The 27,747-nt window shown below is 50.4% G+C and overlaps 6 protein-coding genes across 6 annotated transcripts; 4 read left to right on the top strand and 2 right to left on the bottom strand.

Moving 5' to 3' along the window:
- Nucleotides 1–1,893: 1,893 nt before the first annotated feature.
- On the top strand, nt 1,894–4,027 carry NFIA_090420 (uncharacterized protein; the record flags this gene model as incomplete). Its single annotated transcript, XM_001260980.1, has 2 exons — nt 1,894–2,229; nt 2,366–4,027. 2 exons carry the CDS (start codon nt 1,894–1,896, stop codon nt 4,025–4,027), a joined length of 1,998 nt encoding a protein of 665 aa, XP_001260981.1.
- A 5,670-nt stretch (nt 4,028–9,697) lies between these two features.
- NFIA_090410 (alpha-L-arabinofuranosidase A) lies at nt 9,698–11,970 on the top strand (the record flags this gene model as incomplete). The annotated part of the gene is made up of 8 exons (XM_001260979.1): nt 9,698–9,820; nt 9,876–10,331; nt 10,386–10,502; nt 10,549–10,738; nt 10,788–11,207; nt 11,255–11,406; nt 11,453–11,560; nt 11,614–11,970. The coding sequence occupies 8 exons, from the start codon at nt 9,698–9,700 to the stop codon at nt 11,968–11,970; spliced, it is 1,923 nt and encodes a 640-aa protein (XP_001260980.1).
- A 106-nt stretch (nt 11,971–12,076) lies between these two features.
- On the bottom strand, nt 12,077–13,875 carry NFIA_090400 (putative choline transport protein; the record flags this gene model as incomplete). The annotated part of the gene is made up of 5 exons (XM_001260978.1): nt 12,077–12,177; nt 12,244–12,477; nt 12,539–12,813; nt 12,870–13,209; nt 13,281–13,875. 5 exons carry the CDS (start codon nt 13,873–13,875, stop codon nt 12,077–12,079), a joined length of 1,545 nt encoding a protein of 514 aa, XP_001260979.1.
- Nucleotides 13,876–15,157: 1,282 nt separating this feature from the next.
- On the bottom strand, nt 15,158–17,082 carry NFIA_090390 (MDR family MFS transporter; the record flags this gene model as incomplete). The annotated part of the gene is made up of 6 exons (XM_001260977.1): nt 15,158–15,346; nt 15,419–15,561; nt 15,615–15,936; nt 15,990–16,513; nt 16,561–16,872; nt 16,923–17,082. The coding sequence occupies 6 exons, from the start codon at nt 17,080–17,082 to the stop codon at nt 15,158–15,160; spliced, it is 1,650 nt and encodes a 549-aa protein (XP_001260978.1).
- A 1,635-nt stretch (nt 17,083–18,717) lies between these two features.
- Nucleotides 18,718–23,472, top strand: NFIA_090380 (pleiotropic drug resistance family ABC transporter; the record flags this gene model as incomplete). The annotated part of the gene is made up of 5 exons (XM_001260976.1): nt 18,718–19,322; nt 19,398–20,910; nt 20,966–22,459; nt 22,521–22,984; nt 23,049–23,472. 5 exons carry the CDS (start codon nt 18,718–18,720, stop codon nt 23,470–23,472), a joined length of 4,500 nt encoding a protein of 1,499 aa, XP_001260977.1.
- A 2,310-nt stretch (nt 23,473–25,782) lies between these two features.
- Nucleotides 25,783–27,174, top strand: NFIA_090370 (putative C2H2 finger domain protein; the record flags this gene model as incomplete). Its single annotated transcript, XM_001260975.1, has 1 exon — nt 25,783–27,174. One exon carries the CDS (start codon nt 25,783–25,785, stop codon nt 27,172–27,174), a length of 1,392 nt encoding a protein of 463 aa, XP_001260976.1.
- Nucleotides 27,175–27,747: the final 573 nt, after the last annotated feature.

The following is a 27,747-nucleotide window of genomic DNA, read 5'->3' as shown; positions in this document are numbered from 1 at the left end:
AAAGACTCACCCAAAGGCTCTGCGATACTTTGCGATCTCGCTGGTACCGCTGTAGGCGCGCTCAGGGGACGATAGAAGTATTTCCAGCCATAACGGCTATCCGCTGAAGGGGATAGCCAGAAAGAATCATGAAGGGGAGTTAATACACTTGAATCATCATCTGTTAGCGCTTACAAGGCACATGAATCGAAGACTACACACAATGTATCTACAAGTAATCCTGGCCACTACAACAACAAATCATGCTGGATCTTTTGGTGCTCTCAGGACACCATATAGTGATGAGAACCAATCACACTGATGATAGTAGCAGTGAAATTTCTCCTATTGTATTTCTTCGTTTCGAAGACTGATTTTTGCGAGTGGGAGGACTGGACAATACTCCGTAATGCATCGTTTCCTTTCCTGCTGTCCTGGCGGCCCGGGGTTTGGTTGGCGCAATCCGTTTGGCTGCCTCACTTTTGAAAGACACCGTGTTCACCCTGTATTTTTCGAGGATAATATTTTCTGACCAGTGTCGTCACCGCCTGGTTCTTTCAAGATAGGTTAGACACTCTAAGCCTAAAAGAGACGACATCATTTCACCGCGGACAACTGGAGCTACCTTTTTCTGGATCCCTGCGCTAGGGACGTTGGCCAGTTAGCAGTGATCAGGTACTGCTAGTTTACCTAACAGGTCACACCCCTTTTCCGCCGATCGAGAACGGGACAATTCACACTCCATATCTGTAGTACTCCGTACTCCGTCCCTGATCCTGAATCCATTTGACTTGAACTAGACCAAGCAGGTTAGTGCCTTAGGCTCTTGGGTACCTTGCCCTGATAAAGTAGCGATCAACTATCAACTAACTATAGTTAGGAGTTGAGGTTTCCTTCTTCCTTCTTCTGTAACTCCCAAGCTTGCCTTATCCACCTTTAGATGGCGTCCTGCTCATCGATTGGCTTGGACGATTTAATGTGAAGTAACCTCGTCAAACCGATATCCGCATAGAAATTTGGAAAATAAGTCAGGGAAAAAAAAAAAAAAACAGAGAAACATTTGGCTACTTCTCTAACCCAATCGTTTGAAGCCAAAGAAGCCAGCAGTGTTCCAGACCTTCTATTCTGCCAAAAGTTCGTGGACTTCATCGTCAATCTCCATCGACGATTGCTGCTGATCCGCCGACCCATGATCCATATGATCTATCACCCAAGTAGGTATCGTACCTTGTTCTTAGTATGGAGTAGCAGTAGCCCACGATACCAACCAACTAACTAGTTATCTATTATTGTTCTAGTAGGCTCTTTAGTCAGTTATCTCGAAAATAAATCTAGATAAACCATCTATCTAATTAAGTTACTCCATCCATAATCCATACCATACCACCCAGTTGAGCTAGGATCCCCACCCTGGTCGCTCCCCAAGTTTCAACTTCCAGATTCAGACCTTCTCTTCTGACAGATCTTCCGTCCTTTTTGACTTTTCAGAAGATTCCATTACTGCACCTCCGAGCCGTGGGGATAGTTCGCCATCGAATCGCTCTTATCCTCCCATTTGTGCTTCTCATTTAAGTGCCAACCCTCCCCTTCGCCATCCTCTCTCAGTCAATACTCAATACTCAATACTCTTTCTTTCATCTTGGCGATAACCTTCCCCGACTCATAAGTCTTCTCTTCCTCACAGCCACTGATTCCTCAGCGTCGCGCCTGGATACCATATTGCCTGTTCGTAGCCTTTATCTATCTATCGGTACATTCAGCCTTCCCTCCTTCCCCGAACCCCGTCAAGCGTCTGCTCTATCTCGTCCGCATTCACATTGCTCTCTTTGTTTTATTTGTGGTGCTAATTGTTTACCATATAGAATAATTCCCTCTTCCTCAATCCCGTGTGATACTGATAGCAGCTATTCCCCCATGAGCTCTGTTGGAGAGACGCTTGCAAAGGATCATCCCCCTGCGATGGCAGTCACCATGGCCGACGACGAACTCTTCACAAGGGCCATCTCTGGGTATCGGGACGCTTTTCTGGATCGACACTCTCATCTTCCGGAATCAGAGCGCAATCGTCTTTGGAGTCAGCGGTTGAGCCAGTTCTTACCGGCAACGGCGTCATCTAGTTACCGTCCAGTTCCCCGCTCTGGCATCCCTGACACTGGTTCACCTCACGAGAAATCTGGGAAACGGACTCGACAGGATACTCCTCGGACTCTCCCTGGTTCTGGTCTTCCTCCGACAAAGCGACGAGTCACCGTATGTGATCTATCTTGGTCTCCTGCTCCCGCCTCTTCTCCACCTTCCGTTCATAACCCACCATATTTCTCTTGCGCTACTCCATCCTCTTTCTCTTGACTCCCCCGCGGGAAGTCCGTGGATTGACACTTGGCAGACACCGGAGCCACCAGTGACCGTTGACCTGACCCGTGAGCTTTCTCACGTGTCTTCGCCAGCGGCTCCCGAAACCGATCTGAAATCTACTGGAATGGCTTCTCGGACGGACGACTTCTCCCTCCCATCGGTTACTGGGTCCTCTGTCCGGCACACAGCCATGGTTAGATCGCAGAGTCAGCAGACTCCGGTCTCTCACCGAAAACCACTGGCCCCAGGTGTTTTGGGACATCGGCAATCCTACGGACCTCAACATTCGCAGATTCGACTTGACCATGTCAACGAATATTCGCCGTCCGAATATGCTAGGCAGTGCTTGGACGACTTTCAGGACCGGTCAAACGTATCTGCGCTGTCGCTGGCCCTTTCTGCGGATCCTGCTTCGAATGGACTCCAGCATCAACTGCAAGCATCAATACCGGAGTTTCCGACAAACCCCATTGATTTGTCGAATCAATCTCTGGCTAATCAACCAGCGCCACTGGCATCAGCAGCAGTTGAGATGACCAGGAGTACTACTACCGACTCCATATGTGGTGGATTGGGCATGATCAGATTTGACTCCACCGGACCAAATCTTAACCCCAGTTACCCCTTCTCTATGCCTTCTACTGAATTCATGCCCTCTGTTTCCCCTATTAATGTTCCAATCCATGACTACTCAAGTCAGCAAGCCTTACAACCCGTCACCTTTCCCTTCACTGACTCGGCTCCTCTTCCATTTTCCTGCTCAGCACCCTCCTCAACTTCATTCTACCCCCCTCTCTCTTCAAACGTCCGAGAAACCCCTGCTACAGAGATGAAGCCTTCCATGTCTGCTGAAAGCAACAGTTCGGCCGCCTCTCAGCAGTCAAGAGCGGCGCGAAGGACTCAAGAACAAATTGTGCAGGGTACGCGACCTATCGCACCGAAACTTGAGTCGCGCAATACCTCTCCAGCGAAGCTGGTGGAGCAGCACAAGATGATTCGTATCTCATCGTCCGACGGCACTTCGAAAGAAGTTGCGGCCATCCCTAAGGCCTCGATACAACGGCCTCCGCGCCCGAAAACGTATTGCCACATGTGCAATGACCAGCCAGATGGCTTCCATGGGGAGCACGAGCTGCGAAGACACATTGAACGGGTGCACTCAGTGGTCCGTAAGGTTTGGGTCTGTGTGGATATATCTCCAGGCAAGACCTTCCTGGCCAACTGCAAGGCTTGTCGGAATGGGAAACGGTATGGTGCTAATTACAACGCCGCTGCCCATCTCCGTCGTACTCACTTCAACCCGTGCCAACGCGGACGGGGAGGACGTGGAAAAGACAGTGAGAAGCGAGGTGGTAAGGGTGGCGGCAATCACCCGCCGATGGAAGTACTGAAGCACTGGATGGTGCAGCAAGAGGAATTTGTTCTTGAGAATGCCCAGAATGCTGTTGACCAGGACACAATAGGGGAAGATCTGGCTACTGTGCCACTGTCAGTATCTACGGATGAGGTGGTCTTCAACGGGTTGCCGTCGGCACCAGCTGACAGCCACCCTCAAGTAGGTATGGAGGCCAATATGGCCCACGGGTACGACGGCTATTCTGACCTCCACACGATGACTGTGGGCCCGTCTCTTGAGACGGCGTGTTATTTCGATTCTCAGACTCTACCGCCTGAGATCGACTCGTATGTATGATGATGACCTGTAATGACTTTGCTCTTTCCTTCAATTCTTCATCCATTTCGATTTTGGTAACCATGATCACTTCTCTATTTTCATATGATCTCATACATTGATTTGATCTCAATTTCTCTTCACAGCTGTATATCTCTTCTTCAGCTCTATATTGCCCTATACAGGTCTCCCAGTTCGGAGTGATGAATGAGCTCTAGCCATCTTGCTCCACCATATACTACTAATGTACAAATTCTTCTAATGTACTGTATTGACAAGTAAACGCGCAGTCTAATACAAATTATGGTCAATATTGGGAAATATGACCAAGCCGATACCCTACTGTTGAAAGTTGTTAGTCTGGCATTGGCTTAGGCGGTCATGGATTAATACCCGGACGGCTCGGCGGACAGGATCACAATTCCCATGCTAGCAATTTCTCGTGTGCTTTTATTTGTACGAGACTCTATGGACAGCACTGTTTTGACAGTTTCATTCTACCAATATACTTCTATCCTTACATTTCTCAGGCTCGGTTTTATCCAGTCGCTGCAAATTTGAATTCCAAACCCCATATCAATACTTCACTTAGCGTTCAGACGCTCATTTGACTCCAAAACTAATACCAGTAATAGGACCGTTGCTGACACCAATCTGGAGGCCAGAGTTCTGATTCCCAAACATCACAAGCGTCGAGTTATTCTTGTTCCTGACCATAACATTCACAATAGTACTCTCCTGCACTCTCATCCGGAGCTCACTGAGCAGTCTTCGCGATATATATGGTGCTTTATGTTCTTCGTCGATCTGTCTCTTATGTCTGCTTGAGTCTCCAGGTCTGCAGCTGCCTGGGCTTTGTTCACAGGGCCAACTCCCTCTTGTCTTGTGCGGATGTCAGCGATCTGATTATCCGTTGTCCTGATGGCGCGTTCGATGTTTCCCTGCCGCATCGAGATCGTCTTCTTCATTTCCTCGGCCAGGCGGGTATGCCTGAGGGAGCTGTACCTATACACCATAATTGCCCGTCAGTCTCTACTTCCTTCAGCATCTAATGAGTAGATCGGATTCAACCTACAGCGTCGCTATGTTAACAACGGAGTCGATCGTGATCTTGCAGATTTGCAGCTGCTCGCACATAGACTTGATCTGCTCCTGCTTGAAGATCCTCACCTTTGCTCGATCGAGCCGCGATAATCTCCCACCTTGAGAGCGACCTGTCTAGCACTAGAGATTGGAGCGGAAGATCTCGCATGCTTTGATGCAGGTTGCGATGGTGGCTTCTACTCCGTCTGCCACGGTTGTGCCGAGGGACTCCCATTTTTGTTCAGAAATAGCTTGGAGGGAGGGCCAACCATCCATTGAAGTTGGCAGCTATGAACAACCTAGCCTCTGCGCTCATGTGGCAAGGGAAATATGAGGAAGCTGAAGGACTACTTCAGCAGATGCTAACAGGCAGTCAAGAAGTGTTTGGGGGCGACCATCCTGGCATCTTGAACATCCGTTGACAACCTGGGCTTTGCGCTCGCTGGCCTTGGGAAATATAAGGATGCTGAGACGATGCATCAACGAGCACTGGCAATGAAGGAGCGGGACATCCTGACACGCTAGTGTCCATGAAGCATCTCTCCGATACCTGGGAGACACAAGGCCGAGACATTGAAGCAATAGAACTCCTTCAACGGGTTGTTCGGCTCCAATGGGTTCAGAACACCCGCAAACTAGATCTTCTATGGCTGAGCTGAACAAATGGACGGTATCTTGTGGTAGTTCCTTCTTATTTGCTCTACCGCGACTTCTACTTCTCTCACACTACAGAAAAAGCATAATCGAAGTCAGGTTAAAAAGAGGCCGAACAAAGGATGCGTCGTATCCCAGCAAATGCTGGGTTTCTAATGATACAGAAGCGCAGATCGATCGAAGTGTGATGATATGCTTACTTCTATTGACTTGGTCGCACTCTCCTCGAATATCTTCAGGTCTTCCCAATTAGGCAATAGGGAGCCTTGTCGATATTGGTAACAATGGATAATCCACATAGGTGTTTGTGTGCCGATATATTGCCGTGTGACAGTGTGAACCAGATCAATTCATGGTGAGGGTACCTTGGTACTGCGCACTACGTACTAGTCAATAGAGTATATAGGTATTTAGGCAGCAACGAGACATGTTCCACTTTGATTGGCGGATTGGGATGGTGTGTGGCTCGGTTGGACACCAGCCACGAGTGCCACCTTAATCTCAAGAAAAGCCAGCGACTATTGGTTGATATGGTGATAGTTCAAACTTGCGAACCAGATAGTCTGTCAGATCATATATTTCATTGGATATAATTTCATGTTCATGTTCAGCTGAAGCCACTAAGAGCCGTTCTAGTGGCGCACCAGCACAATCAAGCAGCGCTGGCGGCCGATTGTGGGCCACGGACAGCCAATCAGTCTGGCAGGTGAGAGATATTTGGCCAACCATGACCTCATTTCTGACCGCCGGCCGTGGCTTAGTTTTTGTTGTGGACAGTAGGGCTGTGACCAGGCTGGTAGTATTATTAGGAATATTGCTGTGGCTCAGCTCACGAAGGGCGGCTGTTGTTTCGAATTCATTGGTAGCTTGTAAACCCAAGGATTTGATAACGACAAACGGTATGTTTAGGCATGAAAAGCGGATTCTCCGAGGAGGTTCTAGGCATCCTTGTTACCAGAACCACGATTGAAGGGGTTTACCAATAGATGGCTCATGGGAAGGCGACCCAGTTCCGCGGTCCGGAACACCAAAAGAATCGGGCGATCGTGGATGGTCAATTTTAAAGACTGACCCCTGGATAAGTTGTTTGAGAAGTCAGTTGAATCGTGGAAGGATTCAGATAGAGAGCTAATAATAAATACCCATTGGGTTGTGAGGCACTTAGTCCGAATCTTAGCTTGCCTAGATCCCTCTGATCCCTTCTCCTCCTTCTCCGCTTCGTCCCTTTTCAGTTTTCAAACCCCCCAGCCACTGTTTGAGCCCTCATCTTCTCCTCTTATTTGGCCCCTTTCCCATCCCCTTATTGCCTATCCTCGAACCGTTGACACTTGGCATTTGCTTAGGTACGCTTTCTCCCTTGTTATTGGCTCTCCGTTGCGTAGATTCTCTTCTCGCAAACGATCGCGTCATTCTCCTCTCGGTCCGCCATTTTGATTTTTATTATCCATACTGACTGTTCCACTCTTCCAACGTTATAGCACATTCTTTGTCGCCATCATGAGTTCCCACGACTACTACAATCAAGGCCATCAGCCTCAGTAAGTGATGTTGGACCTATTTGCATCTATCCTTCCCGCCTCCTATGGTCCTTTCCATTCATTCCTTTCCGGCTTGGTGTTTCGAACTTCGCTGCGCCTTCCTTCTTGGACTCAAGGCAGTCATAGATCGCTTTGGCTGAAACTATCCGCTGTCATCATGCCTTTTGTTCTTCGAAGGACACGCTGCTGAAGGAGGCGCTTGAGCACTTAGCGGCAGGAAAGAACGAAGACAAAGCGATTTCATTCTCATGTTGTCCTTGGATTTTGCGCTTGAAGGTGATGTCTAATCTGTTTTTTGTGGATATAGGTACTCCCAACAACCTCCCCAAGGTTATTACCCTCCTCAACAGGGCCAATACCCGCCAGGCTATCCTCCTCAACAGCCGCAAGGCTATGCTCCCCCGCAGCAGCCGTATCAACCTCCAGTACGTTACAACAAAGTCGCATGACTACGGAGAATGAAGAACTGATGGACTCGGCAGCAGCAAATGCCGTACCAAGAACAGCCTCGTCAGAAGAAGGACCGTGGGTGTCTAGGTGCTTGGTAAGCTCTACTTTTCGTCCTTTGACCTGAGTCGCGCGGATATGATGTTTGCGTATCAATTGCTAACGCTGCTATTTTGTCTGCTAGTCTTGCTACCCTCTGCTGCTGCTTCCTTTGCGAAGAGACCTGCGAGTGCTGCTTTGATTGTATCGAATGCTGCGAAATGTGCTAAGCCTCACGATCGATTACGTCGATAATATTCCCAAATCGCGTGCCGCAGGAACCGTAGACACGCCGGGAGTGATACCCTCCCTGTTTATCCACTTACCCGGTCCTTTATATCTATTACGATCTATACTTGGGATGTCCTGCTCGGTGGTTTTTGCTTCTATACATTTTTGTGTATGCCGTTTGTTTTGTTAATGAAATACGACTTTCCAGGAATAGGTGCTTGCAAATGAAGATACCATTCCTTTAGTACTACGCAGTTTATAATCTGACTTCGATTCTCGAGATATCTTCTCGGATCACCACCACCTGTAACGATCAAATGTGACAATTTGGACGGTCTTTCATCGCGCGTGAACAGGACATCTTGCATGCAGAGCTGACTCTTGTGGCATTGCCATATGGTGGCTACGGCCTCATCATAGAATAGGTTCTGACTCAATGGTCTCCATAGGTCGACTCCAGAGTGAAGCAAGTCAAAGAGCAATCTGTGATGGTTTGTATTGAGCGATCCTCTGTTCAATCCCGGGAGGCGAATCCGTTGGCACAACTTGATAGTTCAGTGAGCGATATTGTAAGTATGATCATGCCGACAGTTGTTCGTCAAGACGGCGTCAAGCATAGGAAAAGAGAGGAAGGGAACCGAGAGACGGGGGCCATTAGTTGTGCTTTGGTCTCTTTTCGCCTTCCTTGAGACCAAGCATTGTGTACATTGTACACACAGGTCATCAATGAGGTCACGCCGCTCAGACTGATCAGAGCATGAAGATCTGACTCTCAGGACACGAAGCTAAACTTTTATCAATACCTCGGAGACCTCTTCTGAGCTTATTAACCACAGCCATCAAATGAAATGCGAGAGGCCTCCGGGGGCTTCGGACGGAGAAATGGAGTCCGTCAACCCCACATCTAATCTCCTCATTTCTTCATGCATTGCAGCCATTGCTCATATTCAGACTAGCCATCATCTAAACACGCAGTCTCCGGTATTTCTCCAGGCTCCAGCGGCACCTAGTTATTTAGCTTTTGATTCTTGTCTCGCACGTTCCATGGCAAGCAAATTGGGCCGTCGATGCGGGGAACTTCCGTATGGGTCTTTGCCTAAACTCCTCCCTTGGTCGACAGCAATTTAGACTACTGGGGATGAAGAGAGTTTATTTTCTTGCCAATATTCAGCCACGGCTCTTGTTTACAGGAAGTATTGGGCATAAGTCCCAATGAGACTCTCCTCGGTGTTCGAGCAATTCACGTCTTTGCTGAATCCTCTCAGAGATACTGACTGGACCTAGTTGGCAGTCTGTGACGAATCTACCTGCTGGAGATGATTTAGCATCCGATCATGCAACCCGGCTAATTGCCGCTACGGACTTGGAAATGCCCTGACGATCACCCTTGTCCCCCTCATGGGATTTTGCCAGAAGGGGAAGCTTGAAAACAGTCACTTGCGGGCCTCTCGTTCTCGCCCCTTGCAAATCATGCAAGCTTTGATTAGACAGAACCTTTGTACAGATTAACCCTGCAGATACAGCTTCAATTGAGGGGTAGAGTTACACTTCAGCAAGGAGACATCCTTCCCTGGCCCGCCATGGACGCATATATAATGTCACTGCGATCTGCAGGGTCTGCCTCATAACCCTGCCAATTGACCAGGTATAAAACCTGCAGAGAACTACCACAGCGTGTCTTCCTGCAGAGCGGAATACCATGCTGTTGTCCAAGTCTATTCTCCTGCCGCTTCTGGCAGCGTGCACTGCCGCCGTTGAGATTTCTGTTGCGTCGTCCGGGGGCAATGTCACGACTAACTTGCAGTACGGTATCATGGAAGAGGTGAGTCCTCGTCGAGCACCAGTAACCTTTGCACAGATGCTAATGATAAGTGCAGGAAATCAACCACTGCGGTGAAGGTGGTCTCTATGCGGAGTTGATTCGCAATCGTGCCTTCCAGGGAAGTTCCAAGTACCCATCCAACCTGGACGCGTGGACCGCTGTCAACGGAGCTACGTTGTCTCTCAAGAACCTCAGTAATCCACTGTCATCTGCGTTGCCTACCTCGGTCAACGTCAAGGGTAGCAAGGGCCAAGCTGGGCTCACCAACCTGGGCTGGTGGGGCATTGATGTCAGACCCCAGAAATATACCGGCTCTTTTTATGTGAAGGGTGCATACAATGGCAGCTTCACAGCTTCACTTCAGTCTGCACGTACGGGTAAAGTCTTTGCCAGCGCTAAGATTGCGTCGCATAGCGTTGAAGACAAATGGGTGCAGCACAGCTTTACCCTTGTTCCTCATCGCGCTGCCCCGGATACCAACAATACTTTCTCCCTCACTTTTGATACATCGGTTAGTAAATCGAAACATCAGACCAAACGACTAGCTGACCCAGATTATATCCAGAAAGCGGAAGACGGTGCGTTGGACTTCAATCTCATTAGCCTGTTCCCGCCTACCTGGAACAACCGTCCGAATGGACTCCGGAGAGATCTGATGCAAGCAATGAAGGACTTTGGACCGGTAAGAATTATTGTGTATCTTGTGACGCTAGTTGCTAACGACGCAGAAATTCCTACGCTTCCCCGGCGGTAACAATCTTGAAGGTGACACCATTGACGGCCGCTGGAAGTGGAACGAGACCATTGGGCCCCTTAAGGACCGTCCTGGTCGTGCCACTACGTGGGGATACCAGGAAACCGGTGGAATGGGCCTGGTCGAGTACATGGAGTGGTGTGACGATCTTGGAATCGAGCCTAGTGAGTTATTCGCTGTCACGAACATGTCAATCCTCTAACCAAGTCCAAGTCCTTGCGGTGTGGGCCGGTCTGGCGCTCAACGGCGACGTTGTCCCCGAAGACGAACTTCACGTGTATGTGCAGGACGCCCTCGATGAGCTTGAGTTCCTCACCGGCTCCGTGGAGACCAAGTATGGAGCATTGCGCGCTTCTGTTGGTCATCCCGAACCCTGGGTCATCAGATATGTCGAAGTTGGCAACGAGGATAACCTGAACAACGGAATAGCCTCCTACACATCTTACCGGTTCAAAGCTTTCTATGATGCGATCAAGGCCAAGTACCCTGACATTACTGTCCTGGCGTCGACCATTGATATGACCCTCCCTGGTGACGCTGGTGGTGACTACCATTTGTACGATATTCCCGACAATTTTATCACTCGCTTCGGCTTCTTCGACAACATGTCCGAGGCTCACCCAATCCTGCTTGGTAAGTATAACAAAGCCCAACCTATAGCCCTGACTAACACGTAATAGGCGAAATTGCGGCGGTGCAGTACAACGGAGCCGAAATCGACTGGGCCAACAGACACTTCTCCCTCTATCCATGGTGGATTGGAAGCGTCGCGGAAGCCGTGTTCCTTCTGGGTGCCGAAAGAAATGCTAACAAGATTATCGGAACGACCTACGTAGGTTGCCGTACTTTAGTTGAAATGACCGAAACTAACGAAATAGGCGCCCATGCTCGTGAACCTGGACAACTACGAGTGGTCCCCCACGTTCCTGGGCTTTAATGCCGACCCTGATCAGACAGCCCGCTCCACCAGCTGGCACGTTTATGATGTATGCCCTTCTCATTCGCATCTTATTCTACACCGTAATACTAATAAGCATAGCTCTTCTCTCACACCCACATGACCAACACACTCCCCACCAAATCTTCCGACAAGTATGGCCCCCTCTACTATGTCGCCGGTGTCGACAACAGCACCAACAGCCACATCTTCAAGGCGGCCGTGTACAACAGCACCGCCGACGTGCCGGTCTCGCTGACTTTTGACGGCGTCAAGGCCGGCACCGCTGCTGAACTAACCGTGCTGACTGCGCCTGACCCATTCTCCATGAACGAGGTTGGCGGTGCCAATCAGGTCCACAGCAAGGTGTCGACCCTGCGGGCTGGCAAACAAGGTGTTTTCGAATTCAGCTTGCCGAATCTGAGCGTGGCTGTTCTGAAGACCAAGGGTAATAAGTGATTGCTGCTCAGCATACTGAAAGAGGAATATATAAGGAGATCATGTGTAGATAGTGGTACTAGAAGAGATGCTCAAGGAACTTAATAAGTTGTGCCTCTGCATTGAATTACATCTCCAACCTCGGCCCATGGTAATGCCTCTTCGCATACACGAACCAATTCACCACCCCCAGGAGCAACATTACAACCAGCACAACAGAAGCATAATCTATACCCGTTAGCCTAGCCACACCCACAGCAAATGAAACCATAACGAAATTGGGAAAAGACATACTCATATTCCCCCTAGTAACCGGGAACGTCGTCGGAAACGTAAAGAAAACCGTAATCAACACCGCCCACACAACCGTCATCACATTACACACATACCCTACCACACGCGTGACCTTGAACGGCCTTGATGGCGGGAGATACTCCCGCGAACGACGGCGGTAGATGAGCAATGCTGCGGGGACAGCGAAGGAGATCTGCGCGACGATCACGGTTGTGCCTATGAAGGCGTTGAAGGCTGCATCTATCAGTTTCTAGCTCTGAAAAATCTGGCCGAAACTGTAAGTCCTGAGACATACCTGTCGTGGAGCAGACGTATACAATCCCGACAAGAAGGACGAGGAGACCGTTCAGGAGGAGGGCGTAGACGGGGACGTTGAGGGAAGGATGGACGGATGCGAGGCGGCGCGAGAAGAAGAGGGCGTTGTCCCGGGCAAAGGACCAAGTGAGTCTGGATGCTGTCTGGTGGACTGCGTTGAGGGCGATGGAGGAGACGACGACGAGGGCGGCCATGAAGATTGTGGCGGCTGTTGGGGAGCGGGAGGCCTTTTCCCAGATGAAGTAGATGGGGAATCTAGACGGAGTGAGTGGCTGTGGCTGTGATTATGCAGGAAAAGGGGAGCGACGCACCCTGTTGGCGAGGACAGGGATGACTCCACGTCGCGGTAGCTGTAGATGGTAGCAATGGAAAAAGGGAACGCGGTGAGAAAGCCGACTACGACGGTTACCAGCACGGCCTTGGGGACGATACGCTCCGGCTCGAGACACTCTTCTGCTAGGTGGAGGGTGGCGTCGAGACCGGAGAGCATGAACTGCGGCGTGGAGAGGCCGGTCAGGAAGGAGATGCCGTTGGGCCAGCCGCCGGAGCCGTTGGTGAACTGCGTCCAGATGGCGAAGGAGTCGACCTCGGTGTGGGAGCGGGCGGGACAGGTGACGGTGATGGCGAGGAAGGTTCCGAGGGAGAGGAGAACTGTTGGATGCGATGTCAGTATGCAAAAGTATATTCCACGAATGGCGAGGTGAGAAGGGAGGGGAACTTACAGCCTGCATTATAGACCCAGAGGGTTCTGTTGGTGAGAAAGATGTTGTAGACAACCATGACGATGTTAAAGAGCTGATACACCAGGAAGTAATGCCACGCCTGAGGCACATACTCTGGCTGCCAGCGAATAACCACCGCCATCAGCGCCTGTGTCGAAGCCACTGCGATCGACGCCGCGAGTGTGATCCACGAGAACACGGCCGCAAGACCACTAAAGTACGACAGACTGCGGCTCCATCGCTCAGACGCCAGAATGGAGGTGAAATGGTACTGTCCGCCTGCCGTGGGATAGACGCTGGCCAGCTCCGCCAGTGTGACGCCCGTGCACAGCATGGCAACAGTGACGGCGACGATGCCGTAGAGCAACGACACCGCGCCTCCAGACTGTACGGCAATAGCAAAGCTGGTGGCGATGGCGACCCAGCTGTTGGAGATGTTGTAGCCCACGGCGATGATGCTGAGGATGCTGAACTTGCGCTTCATGGGCATGTCCGGCAGGCCCATGATGACCTGGCCGGTGGCCAGTTCGATTTCCGGGGGTCCATTGTCGAGTGGTTTGGAATACGAGGCTGTTCTTTTGCTTTCTGTCTCCATAGTCAATTGGAAGATGCAATATGGAGCGTGGTGTGAGCCCTTGGCGAGGAGACCAGCTACTTCTATATGGACTACGAGTTACACTTCCCCAGACAGCCCCTCAAACCTCCACATCCTTGATTCATAACCTGACAGGATAGCCGCATACACTAGGATGAGTTGCAGTGAAAAAGATAATCTCACCCTTACTGACATCTCATGATGAATGGCTGATTCCACTTGCCCAGGTCAGATAGCCAGCAGAACTATGTCGGAACGCGCTATCGAATTCCGAGCCTGTTATCAACACTATCTCCAACAAGCCGTGCCTACCGCGCATCAGGCAAGAACGACTGCATTGGGCGGAAGGAAGCGGAATTCAGCCACTCGCCTGAAAAAAGATTGTCGGCGATTTTGCGGGGGAGCGTAATAGATAGCGAATTCGGACGACGATTACTGGCTCAACGACAACTGAAGGCCGCACAAAAGCCAATTTCCCCGCAAATCAGGGCTGGTCCATGGCGTCGATATCGATGGTCAAGTCAGCCGTGGCTATGGTCGCCCGGATTTAGCGTCAGGGTTACGGTTTGGTTCCGAGTTTCCATCCCAATTGACCCGTAGGCTGGCTATTCAAGAGAGCTAGCTAATGCGGAGGAGTGAACGCTGTTTGATAAACTGTGGGAAGCGGGTGCATGCTCTTTATCTTGAATCAATCGATATGTTGGTCGCCCAGCTGTGTGGATACTTGGGATGTATATACAAGCATGATCGTTCGTTCCGCCGCAAGACCCATCCTTATCTCGGTAGGGCTATCATGTGGACAGCGGACATATACCAATCCATCGCCTCGAGATCTCCTGAGTACAGACCTTTAAAATTCATCCTTTCTAGTGAAACATCAATTGAGGCCTCATCTCGGAACCAATGCGGTCATCTGCTTCAAGCTATGCGGGGTTACCGCGCCTTCGGGATTGCTCCGCACAGCGGAATCGAACCTTTTCGCCCTAATCTCACCTTTGAGATGCGTAAAATGTCTTTCACTCGAGCTTGTGAACAATTGTATTCCATAGTCACGGCAACTAACCTCATACATGGTTACAAATGCAGATATCTTCTCTTCACACCCGAATGGATCCTCCACCTTGCCACCTTGCCCTCCACCTTTGCTCCCCCATCCAACGAAGCTTCAACTAGTCGACGGCGTACTGCAGAACCAGAACCTACCTTTCCTCGTGCATTGTCTGTAACATATAATAGTTCGAGGTAGAGCATCACTCGTTCTACCCCGGAGGACGCTGAAGGCTCATGCGGAGCCCCGGTGCAACCCCTTACCTTTGGAAAACAACGCAGCAATGGTCGCAAGAAGTGCGAAGCCAGCAGACGCAGCAAAGGACAATCTGATACCTCTGTAGTAAACCAGTCGCGCAGCCATCTGAATGTCAGGGGGCAGGTCCTGTATGGCGGAAACGGAGTGTCGAATCTGCTCGATAATCTAGCACAACATCAATTGCGAGGGTCAGCCAATGTTTCATCTCACACTGATGCTCCATTTGAGGGATGTTACTTTCCATTTGTCTGGTATTCCACTCAAGGCCTTCGAAAGGCCTGAGCGTAATGTATTCTGAATAATGGCTGAGGTGATGGCAACGCCCCAGACAGTCCCTAGAGACCGAATTAGGTAGACAGTGGATGCAGATACCGCATGATCTAATGGAAGCCATGAGCCCGGAAGTTCCGATAACGTAGAGCCCCCAGCTTACCGGTGTGGTCAAATGCAGCCAGAAACGTAAACAAGATTCCGGGGTAGACGATCCCCTGGCCAAGACTGGCTGGAATCACGTAGGTGAGGTATTTCCACCCAGCATCGTGGAATTTGATAGACATCACGAGCAGATTTCCAATGCACATCAGTAAGCACCCTGCACGCACAAGGTATGCCAATCTGCCCCAGCGGGACATGACGACACCAGAGATCAGGCTGCCAATGGGAGCGGCCAAGGAAGGAATAGCGAGTCTTGCCCCGGCTTTGGTAGGCGTGTCTAACAGTATCACCTGAAATAAGAGCGGGAGGGTGAAGAGAAACTGTCTCTGGTAAGCTGTAGCCTAGATAAAGCCGATAGGAGAAGTCCGCTCACTGCATACGCAGCCATTCCAACACAGACATTGGCAATTTGAGTGGATACAGGCATGGCCCCACGGAGCATTCTTGACGGGATCAAAGGAATTGCCGGCGTCTTCTCTTCGACGAGCACGAACAAGCCCAAAAGGAGCAAGCTAGCCACGAGTGAGAGGATGACCCAAATGCTCGACCATGGAAGCTCATTTCCACCCAGACTCAGGCCAACAAGCTGGCTTGAAAGGCCAAGAATGAGCAGCAAAGCTCCTGATAGATCGACATGTCGCAGTACCGCCCGAAAACCCTGCCCTTGTCCAAAAGTTTGGTTATGCCGCGGAAGATGCAGAACAAGATGTCCTGTAATCAATGCGAATAGCCCTACAGGCACCTGCACCAGAAAGCACCATCTCCATCCAACCGTATCAACAATCGAGCCACCAAACGACGCACCACAGATGGAGCCGAAGCCATGCATGCCGTTTTGCAGAGCTTGATACATACCCCGACGTCTGAACGGGATGAGGTCGGAGTTGACAATTGTAGCTGGACCGTGTGAGTGCGGCCCTCCAGCTCGAGAAGATGCGACTTACCCATAGTCATTAGACCACCGCCGCCAATTCCCGTCAACGCCCGCATCGTATTCAGGAAGACAATATCGTCGGCAATACCACAACCCAAACAACCAATAACGAACGTAATGGTGGCGGTGAAAAAGGACACTCTCCTGCCAAATATATCGGAAAAGCGACCGTACAGAGGCTGAAAGGCGGTGCTAGTGATAAGGTAAGAGGTTGTGAGCCACGACGCAGTGTTGGCGGCGTTGAATTCCGAGCTAATCACCGCGTACGTCGAGGCCGTGATGGTGCCATCGAATCCAGAGAGAAAGACATTCGACATGATAGCTGACAATGACAGTGAGTTCCACTCCAGTGGTTTCTCGCGATGTACTTACCGATCTGGACCCAAAGAAATCCTTTGGGTGGTAACCAGATTTCATCCGTCGAGTCCAGCAGCGGTCGCTCCTCGTACAGGGCAGACAGGGTTGATTCAACATCATCTGAATGATCTAACACGGTTGCACTGCCTGCGGCTGAACATGCGGGAGATGACATGACGAGAATCAGCAGGTGCTGCGACCCAGGAAATAAATGCAGTGTGTGGGCGGGAGGCCGACAGGATATGTTCTCAAAGCACTCGTGTCCGATTGAAACGACAAAGAGTCTCGATGTCGTCAAGCTCGAGTTAAATATCATCCCTTTGAAAAGACAAAGGACTATTTGAATAGTTTTGAGCCCATTGGTATCGATAAGCACAGAATCGTGCTCCACTATTGAGCCATGTTGCCAAGATCGCTTAATGTTGATCCTCGTCGGACTCTCGAAAAGGAAAAGAGCTGCAGTTCTCAGAAGATGTCCAAAATTTTCAGGGAATAGTCACGGCGGGCTTTGTTATCAAAAGTATGTAGTATCGCTACAATGCATTAGTTACTCGATCTGACTGTATGCAGAAAAAGCTGAAAACAGCCGGACACAGTTCAAATAAGAAGTAATTCCGATCCCGCGCTAGCCATATCAGCGAGCACCGAGGACTGAATGAAAAAGGGACATTGCTGAATGAAGGAGCTGAGATCGACTCCTGCTGGTCCAACATACTGGCAACACTCCACGACACTATGTTGTTCTCCTCAACATCAGACCAATTACCCTCATGTCTTTAACCAGCAGCTATATATGTATTGCTCCAACAGATCCGCAATCGTCGCTGATATTCCCTGTATGGAGTAGACTTATCAGTATTCGGTCATCCAGACAAGCCTATCGCCTAAAGAGGTTAGTACGTACGTTTAGGACAAGAGCTCGGGTGAATTTTGCGAATACGCAGACAATACGAAGCCAATCAGCAGTCACGGAGAATTCGCCACCGACTACAGCCCGGAGCAATAATTGCCGTTTTGGTGGCCTAGCCCTGTCCTTGGTCCAGGATCATGATCGAATATCCGATCTTCATCTTTTGCCTAAGCGCCATTGCTCGGAGAGAAATGGATTTACATGTGCTTCAGCTTGTGCATGATTACCTAGTTGTCTATAGTTTCCGTACTGCTGAGCAGTTATTCCCCAGGCTCCAAGTTCGAATTCAAAGTTCCTGATAACCAGCTACCCCAGAAATCGTTGACGTTCCGGGACCCCACTACTTTAGATCCCGTCATAATGTGCAATGGAGAAACCGGGGTTGACCGAACCCACATGATCCATGTTCGATTTGCTGACTTGCCAAGATGATTACCACTGAATGGCAGGGGGCCAGTGGCCTGACTGTCATGGAGTCATCGCTGTGATGCTGGTGATACCTTAGCAAGGAGGGGCCTGACCATCCAGAGTAGGGCCAGGGTCGCGTATCCGGGTTCGCTTACATCTTATTCCTTGAATTTGCTTTCTCGTCGGATTCCGTTCTGTTTATGCTACCCGAGCTCGGATATCTTTGTATCCGCTCTCCGTGCGCGGGTTATGGTTACCTTATGCTTCCTGGATGATGACATGTATGCCACCTGTTTACCTGGTTGTTTCCTGAGGATGACTTGTTTATCGTTCGCACCTTCCTTTCATTCCCCTTTCAACCATCGCTCTTGATTCTTTTCGGATTTTGACGGACGACACGCGGAATATTTTAATCCCTCATCGTCTTCTTTCTTTATTTCTTCCTGTCATGACCAGGCAGTCATCTCGGAGGTTGGTGTGAGTCTTGCAGCGATGGCGATGCAACTCTCATATCCAGCTCCTTTCGGAGCGGCGGCTGTCTCATCTAGTGCGAGTCAGGAAGTCGCAAGTACAGTCCGGCGGCAATTTACTGATGCTGAAGAGGATCGTATCGTGGAGACCCCACTAGGAGAGAAGGCAGACAGTTCAGACACGGCAGAGCCAGATTCCGAGGACGGTATTGATCAGGAAGGGCACGAAAAGATTACAGCTCTTGCGCGGAGCCTCTCGCAGATATCTCAGAGGAGTGCAGACCCAACCAACACCTTTCTCAACCCCTCCAGCGACCCCGAGCTAGACCCCAACTCCGACAAATTCAGTTCGCGCAAATGGATGAAGAATTTGTTGCACATTAAGACGCGCGATCCAGACCGTTATCCCCGTCGTACCGCAGGCGTCTCATTTCGCAACCTGAATGCCTATGGTTACGGAACGGCAGCCGACTACCAGGCCGATGTAGCCAACATGTGGCTCAAAGGGTTCGGGTGGCTTCGAAGTATTCTCGGATGTAGGAATAGGGTTCGCATTGACATCTTGCGCAATTTTGAGGGATTTGTGCGCAGCGGCGAAATGCTTGTTGTACTTGGCCGGCCAGGCAGGTAAGTTTTTTGCAGGACCCTTGACTTGAATGGAGAAGGAATGTCTCGATTGGCCCTAACTGTTCGCGTACATAGTGGATGCTCAACCTTCCTCAAGACGATTGCGGGGGAAACTCATGGCTTGTGGCTGGACGAAGGAACTCACATTCAATACGAGGGTATCTCATGGGATGAAATGCACAGTCGCTTCCGCGGCGAGGTCATCTACCAGGCAGAAACCGAAATTCATTTCCCACAGCTCACTGCAGGCGAGACTCTGCTTTTCGCCGCCCAGGCTCGAACCCCAGCAAACCGTTTCCCTGGTGTCTCTCGCGAACAACATGCAACTCATATGCGGGACGTCGTCATGACCATGCTGGGCCTAAGCCACACGATGAATACACGGATAGGGAATGAGTACATTCGAGGCGTCTCTGGAGGCGAGCGAAAGCGGGTCAGTATTGCCGAGACTATCCTCTGTGGCTGTCCCCTGCAATGCTGGGATAACAGCACCCGAGGTCTTGATAGCTCTACGGCTCTGGAATTCGTCAAGAACCTTCGCCTGTCCACGGATTATACTGGGTCAACAGCTATAGTAGCCATCTACCAGGCTAGTCAGGCCATTTACGACATATTTGACAAGGTTATTGTGCTCTATGAAGGCCGCCAGATATACTTCGGCAAAGCTAGTGATGCGAAGCGCTTCTTCATTGACATGGGGTTTGACTGCCCAGACAGGCAAACCACCGGTGACTTCTTGACATCTCTGACGAGTCCCTCCGAAAGATTGGTCCGGAAAGGGTACGAAGCCCTCGTCCCGCGCACACCGGACGAGTTTGCTGCTCGATGGAGGGAAAGCGCCGAGCGGCAACGGCTCCTGGCTGACATTGAAGCATTTGAGAACGAGTCTCCGTTGGGTGGCAGCAAATACAAGGAGTTCACTGTCTCTCGCGCAGCGGAAAAGGCCAAAGGGACCAGGGCGCCTTCGCCCTACACTCTTTCATACCCGATGCAAATTCGTCTGTGTCTCCGCCGAGGCTTTCTCCGTCTCAAAGGTGACATGAGCATGACTCTGGCAACCGTCATTGGCAATAGCATCATGGCATTCATCGTCTCCAGCGTATTCTATAACTTGGACCAAACGACCAACAGTTTCTTCTCCCGTGGTGCACTCCTCTTCTTCGCAATTCTACTGAACGCCTTTGCAAGCTCGCTTGAGATTTTGACGTTGTGGCAGCAACGGCCGATTGTAGAGAAGCACGACAAATACGCGCTGTATCATCCTTCAGCAGAAGCCATCAGTTCTATGATTGTTGACTTACCTTCCAAGTTTCTGGTTTCCATCGTGTTCAACCTTATCCTTTACTTCATGACCAATCTGCGTCGAACCCCGGGGCATTTCTTTGTCTTCTACTTGTTCTCCGTAACAATCACTCTGACCATGTCCAATATTTTTCGCTGGATCGGAGCAATCTCACGCTCGATGGCACAGGCCATGGTGCCCTCCTCTATTTTCATGATGATTCTTGTCATATACACGGGTTTCACGATTCCAGTACGGGATATGCATCCGTGGTTCAAATGGCTGAACTATTTGAATCCGATCGGTGTAAGTTTTCATCTCCTTGTCTCAAACTCTTAGAACTCAGCTAAGCAGGGGATAGTATGCATTCGAGTCTCTCATGATCAACGAGTTCAGTGACAGAAAATTCCCTTGCGCTCAATACGTGCCCGCTGGCCCGGGTTACGAGGATGTTCCTCTTAGCTCAAAAATTTGCTCTCAGAAGGGTGCCGTAGCTGGACAGGACTACGTTGACGGTGATGCATTTATCAATACTTCATATCGGTATTTCAGCTCACATCTCTGGCGGAATTATGGCATTATATTAGGTTTCTTTTTCTTCTTCCTGGCTGCCTACATCATCTGCAGCGAGCTAGTCCGTGCGAAACCCTCCAAAGGGGAAATCTTGGTTTTCCCTCGAGGGAAGATACCTGCATTTGTCAAGAAGCCTCGGCGCGATGGTGATCTGGAAGGAGCTCCGACCTCAGAGAAGCAGCATCTTGATAATGCGGGTCATGACAGCACCGCTGCAATCGTCAAGCAAACCTCGATCTTCCACTGGCAAGATGTATGCTACGACATTAAAGTCAAAGGAGAGACACGCCGAATTCTGGATCATATCGATGGGTGGGTCAAACCAGGAACTTTAACAGCATTGATGGGTGTGACTGGGGCTGGTAAAACGTCGTTGTTGGACGTCCTAGCTAATCGTGTTACCATGGGTGTGATCACCGGCGAGATGCTAGTTGACGGACGCATGAGAGACGACTCCTTTCAACGGAAGACTGGTTATGTTCAACAGCAGGACCTGCACTTGGAAACAAGTACTGTCCGCGAGGCTCTTATCTTCAGCGCTACACTCCGGCAGCCAGCGAGCACACCGCACAAGGAGAAGCTAGCCTATGTCGAGGAAGTAATCAAGATGCTAAACATGGAAGAGTACGCGGAGGCTGTTGTTGGAGTTCTTGGTGAAGGCCTTAATGTCGAGCAGAGAAAGCGATTGACGATTGGTGTTGAGCTTGCCGCCAAGCCGGCGCTGCTCTGCTTCTTTGACGAGCCCACTTCTGGTCTTGATAGCCAGACAGCCTGGTCCATTTGCACTCTCATGCGGAAACTGGCGGACCATGGGCAGGCCATTCTCTGCACCATCCATCAGCCATCGGCCATTCTGATGCAACAGTTTGATCGTCTGCTCTTCCTCGCCAAGGGCGGGAAAACGGTATACTTTGGCGAGTTGGGTCCCAACATGGAGACACTAATCAAGTACTTTGAGAACAAGGGTTCTTCCAACTGTCCTAAGAACGCAAACCCTGCCGAGTGGATGTTGGAAGTCATTGGTGCAGCTCCCGGCTCGCATGCGGACCAGGACTGGCCGGAAGTCTGGAATAACAGCCCGGAACGAGCTCAAGTACGTGCAGAGCTGGCACAGATGAAAGAGGAATTACTACAACGACCTCCGCCGCCCCGGACCAAGGAGTATGGTGAGTTCGCTATGCCTCTCTGGGCGCAGTTCCTTGTTTGTCTCCAGCGCATGCTCCAGCAATACTGGCGAAGTCCGTCGTACATATATTCAAAGGCTGCAACGTGTATCATTCCGGTGAGTGGCATTCCTCCCTGAGACACCATGGAGTCGGCAAGTCTGATTGTCGGCGCCCCAGCCCCTGTTCATTGGCTTTACGTTTTGGCGGGAGCCGACCAGTTTGCAAGGCATGCAGAATCAAATGTTCGCCATATTCATGCTGCTGGTCATCTTCCCCAACCTGGTCCAACAGATGATGCCGCACTTTGTAACTCAGCGAGCCTTGTATGAAGTGCGCGAACGACCATCCAAGGCGTACTCGTGGAAAGCGTTTATGCTCGCGAGCATCCTGGTCGAATTGCCCTGGAACATTCTAATGGCCGTGCCAGCATATTTCTGCTGGTATTACCCAATCGGCCTCTATCGTAATGCATATCCAACGGACAGCGTAACTGAGCGCGGTGGCACAATGTTCCTGTTGATTCTCATCTTCATGATGTTTACATCCACGTTCAGTTCGATGATCATTGCAGGCATTGAGCAGCCAGAGACGGGTGGCAACATCGCACAGCTGCTGTTCTCACTTTGTCTCATTTTCAATGGGTGAGAAAATCCCTTGAAGCATGAAGAAGACAGCTATGACAGCGCTTGCTAACGTTTGACTCAGTGTGCTGGCAAGTCCGTCGGCCCTTCCGGGCTTTTGGATTTTCATGTACCGGGTATCCCCATTCACGTACCTTGTGTCCTCAGTGTTGTCGGTGGGTCTAGCTGGAACCAGCGTCAAGTGCTCAGATATTGAGATCCTCCATGTTCCACCCCCGCAAGGCCAGAATTGCTCGAGCTTCCTGGACGAATATGTACAGATGTCCCACGGCCGATTACTTAACCCGGAGGCAACCTCGAATTGCCAGGTGTGTCCAGTGGCAGATACGGATACTTTTCTGGCACAACTGAACATCAGCTTCTCAGATCGCTGGCGCAATGTGGGGCTGTTGTTCGTGTACATTGTGTTCAACATCTTTGCCGCCGTCTTTCTGTATTGGCTCATTCGGGTGCCCAAGAAAAGATCTCGCAAGATCAAGGAGGAGTAGGGGAGTCGGACCTGACTTATCGCTGTTCGTTAGCTGTGCTTCCGTCATGTATATGTACCCTGCATGACTTGCAGTACTGATAGCAGCTTTATCTTGCAGTATATATGCGCGGTCGATTTGATAGATGACAAATTATATACGCAGCAAGGCAATAAACAGGTTATGTTTAGATCAGGGAGCATCACGTCAGTGACCTTGGGTCAAGTTTCCGTCTGTCATTAATTAATTCGAGAATTGTATTCTCCATGAAAAATCCTAGGATATGATTCAGTCTAAGTCCCCTACTCCAAGACGTATGAATATAAAAGGGACAGAGGTATGCAATCAATGACACAATACCCGACTGAAGAGCGGCCTTCCATTTGCCATGGAAAGAATCGTCCGCTGAAGAACACCCATCTGTTGTCAGAACTACTTCCTGCATCTCTCCGATGAGATCTCGTAATTCCTGCCAACTGGAAGCAAGTCCATCAGGTGCAGATGGTCACATGACAAGAGGGCAGATTGCGCCTGACAAGGCGCAATCCAACATCACAACCGCAGCAACGGTTCGCTACAAAGTCCTGTTTTCAACCCTTGAAGAAAGCACAGCCCCGAAGCTTCTGGTGTCGTCATGCTGTACCAGCGTACCAACCCTCTCCGACATTATTTTGAAGACTACACTAGACGGGTGATCTAGAACGACCTTGTTGGGGCTTGGAGCAGAAACTCAAGAGATGTGGAGTCGGCAAATTCGAGTGAGGGAGATCAGCAGGATAAGGAACTCCTTCCCAATAAAACGTTAGCACAAAGGCGGTATTCATCCTTGTGAATGGCATTCTGTTCATCTGTGACGCACAAATAAGGAGAAAATAGCTCCATGACAGGTGGGCCGAACCTTAGCGTGCCGGCGATATGACCGCCCAGAAAGTACGAAAAACAGAAAGGAGGAAAAAAAAAAAAAGAAAAAGAAAAAGGAACAGAGAGGAGCGCGCGAGATCTGGACAGAAAAGGCAACGACTTGATCGCGAAATGTGATTGCGATGGCCCTCCATTTTTTCCTCATCCAGTCAAGCACTCGCACTGTCCTCGAGTCATGGGGGAGTGATTTGGCCCCCGCTGGTCATCCCGGCCCCAGCGAGCTAATGCAAGCTCGGAGACAACACCGCCTATCGCTGAGGCTGATGTCTTCTCTCACTGGCTATGATGGCTTCTTGTTGCGGTCTGCCTCCCTTTTTTGCCATGAATACGGCGGGCGCTGGGCAACTGCAGGGCAAAAGAAGAAAAAGCAAATAACTCCCTACTTCTGCGGGTACTACCGTTCTTTGACGGTGGCGACTGCAAGTCGTTTGCAATTCTCCCCTCATTCAGATGTTGAAGCGGGCTGTGAGCCGTTCTTGCATGCATAGTGAACTTCCGGGAGACATATGGTATACACGCAATAGTATCCACCTGGAAAATGGCTTGGATGTCTAGATTCCAGGATATGGATCTTCAAGCGCTAAACTGGTCTATCTGACAGTATCCACGACAGTTGCCCAAACTAATTTAGACAATGGTTTAGCGCCATCCATGAAGGCGCTCAGCCATGTCCGAACCTGACCGACACTGACTAGGAGGGCTTCCCCAGGTGGGTTTGGGAAACCGACGTCGATGACCAATGAACCTTGTGGACCCCGGTCTCATGTCTCTAATTTCTCCAATCACGAGTACCACATCTCTGATCCTGGTATCTTTCCATCTCTTCCGGCCGATGGGTCTTACTCTTTCTGGCGGTCACTCAGGGATCTCACCGTCTTACAGACTGAAGATGCTGACGATATAGACATTGAGAAGCAAGAAAAAGGGGGGTGAGTGAGAAGTTAATTCTCTTCACCCAACTTGAAACTCCCGTGGTCAACTACTGTCCACCAAATGACCATTTGCCATGGGTCCCGCAGGGCCTTTGCGACTGGGTCTGTGATCTTGGTGGGTTCGTTTCCCAATCGACCCATACCTGTGGTGACAAATTAGCGTCGAGTTGTTGGGGACTTGGGACACGAACGACGATACCAAAGGGTGACTTGCGGCTCAACTGCGCCAAATCAGAGGATGGCGTGGTTTATGCTCTGGGGATGCTGTGTATCGCCCTCCTGCGCCGCCCCATGGACTACTCCTGCATGTCGCATGAGGCCTGTTCTACTGAGTCGTAATTTTAATAGTGTTGGAAATGCATCCCCCCATCATTCAGGAGACTATAAAAGATCCAGTTGTCTCTTTTTGGGCTGCTGGTGGCTCCTATGTCCATGCTCAGTCCCAAGGACGAACACGCCCTTTGGACGTCATTGAAAAATGCATTCAAGCGCTTATGCCGACATCCTTCCGGTGACGCTCGGGAATCGTGTATCGTTTGAAGATTGCGAGCTTTACCCATCTCCTGACTCTTGGGCCGATCCAGCCTACTTTCCGAACGAACCTCAATTCCAACTGCGATCGTCCCATCTCCAGAGCATTCCTAAGACTAATTACTTCCCTACGTATGCGTCGTGGACCCACGGATCTCTTCCCTCGCACATTGCTGGTCCTCTGTCCGTAATGGAGACGGGTCTTCACCCCGTTCTCTTGAGCCCAGATCGCGTCGCATCACCTTGGAGCAGCTACTCCTCAATCTCTGATGCAGAGAGCCCTGGCAGCAGCGCTGATGGTAGCTTTGCGCAGAGCAACATGATGGAACCCTACCCATCCCCACCCTATGCCTATGACGATCTGAGAGATTCCTCAGTCAAGGCAGAACAATATTCCACACCAGTGATGTCTGCCACTAGCTCGGTCGCCTTGCCTCAGATACAAACCTATCCTGACCCCGAGCCGATGGTGGAATCATCCTACTCAGTGACTGCGCCAGCGCATCCCTTTGTTTACGAGGAACACAACTGCTCTGAAGGATTGGAAGTTGTGGCAGCTCAAGGTCATCATCGTGGCTCGGATAGTATGTCGGGTCACAAAACCCCTCCACCTTCCCTTCGACGTCGGAAGTCTCGCTGCAGCCCTCAGAAAAGTTCGTCACCGAACCGCGTCACCAAGAGGAAGACTCAGGTCAAACCAAACATTAAAGTGGCGTCAGCCTCGAAACTACGTCCTACCAAGTCAACGACCAAGGGCCACGTCTTCGTCTGCAGCTTCTCACGCTACGGCTGCGCAAGCACCTTTGCCTCCAAGAACGAATGGAAGCGACACATTGCCTCTCAGCATGTCCAACTCGGCTTCTTCCGCTGCGACGTCGGCAACTGCAACGGCGGTCACAAGCCCAACAACAAAATCACCTCAACTTCCACCCGCAACCACCACGACCAGCCCGGCCACCAAACCAACGACTTTAACCGCAAGGATCTTTTCACCCAACACCAGCGCCGCATGCATGCACCCTGGGTCCTCGCGGGCCGGCCCGACGCCGCCACCGACCAGGAACGGAAGGCCTTCGAGGCCAGTCTCGAGGATGTCCGCGCCCGCTGCTGGCACGAGCAACGCAAGCCGCCACAACAGAGTTCCTGTGGATTCTGCGGGCACAATTTCTCCGGTCCGAACAGTTGGAATGACCGTATGGACCATGTCGGACGGCACTTCGAAAAGGATGAGACTCCTCTTGAGGAGGCCGAGGATATCGCCCTAAGGAACTGGGCCATCAGTGAACGGATCATCCAGCGTGATAGTAAAGGGCAGTGGATGCTTACTGCTCTATGCTAATCATTCGTCTTTCCCACTTCTTATTTTAATGCTTCGTTTCTTTTCCCTTATTTTCCCTTCTTCTCCTCTTTCTCGAATTGATGACTTCGGCGTACCTTGCATGCACGTCTTTAACCACGCTATACCCCCAGGTTATATAGAAGGACTGGACCAACTTGATGACTAACGATGGATATCCTGTATTGTTATGATGGATTCTGAACTTTTCGATGTGCTTGTTGCATACATAATAATGAACTTTGATCTTTTCTACTCTGCTGCTTCTCCTCGTAGTGATACATAAAAAATACCAATCAAGTCAGGCCGCGCAACGCAATAGTACCTTATCCTCCTGGTCCAAACATGAAAGTGCGACAGTGAGCCTAGCACGCATCGCATCCTCCCTAAATCAACATAATAATGACTTTACCCAAGGAATACCAAACCCTCAACTTCGATCAGCTTCTTTGCCCTAGCGCGCCAATTTTCAAGGTTAGTGAGGTCGATATATATGAAAGCACTCCTATTCTGTTTTTGAAGTGAATTATATTCAGGTTCTAGAATCGGATTTCGGGTCCTGAGTCATCTGTTGTA

Source organism: Aspergillus fischeri, genomic scaffold (genome assembly GCF_000149645.3).
Source record: "Aspergillus fischeri NRRL 181 1099437636264 genomic scaffold, whole genome shotgun sequence".
In the NCBI taxonomy this organism is placed as follows: Eukaryota; Fungi; Ascomycota; class Eurotiomycetes; order Eurotiales; family Aspergillaceae; genus Aspergillus; species Aspergillus fischeri.
Note: the sequence above shows the minus strand (reverse complement) of the source record. Positions and strands in the feature narration are given on the sequence as shown.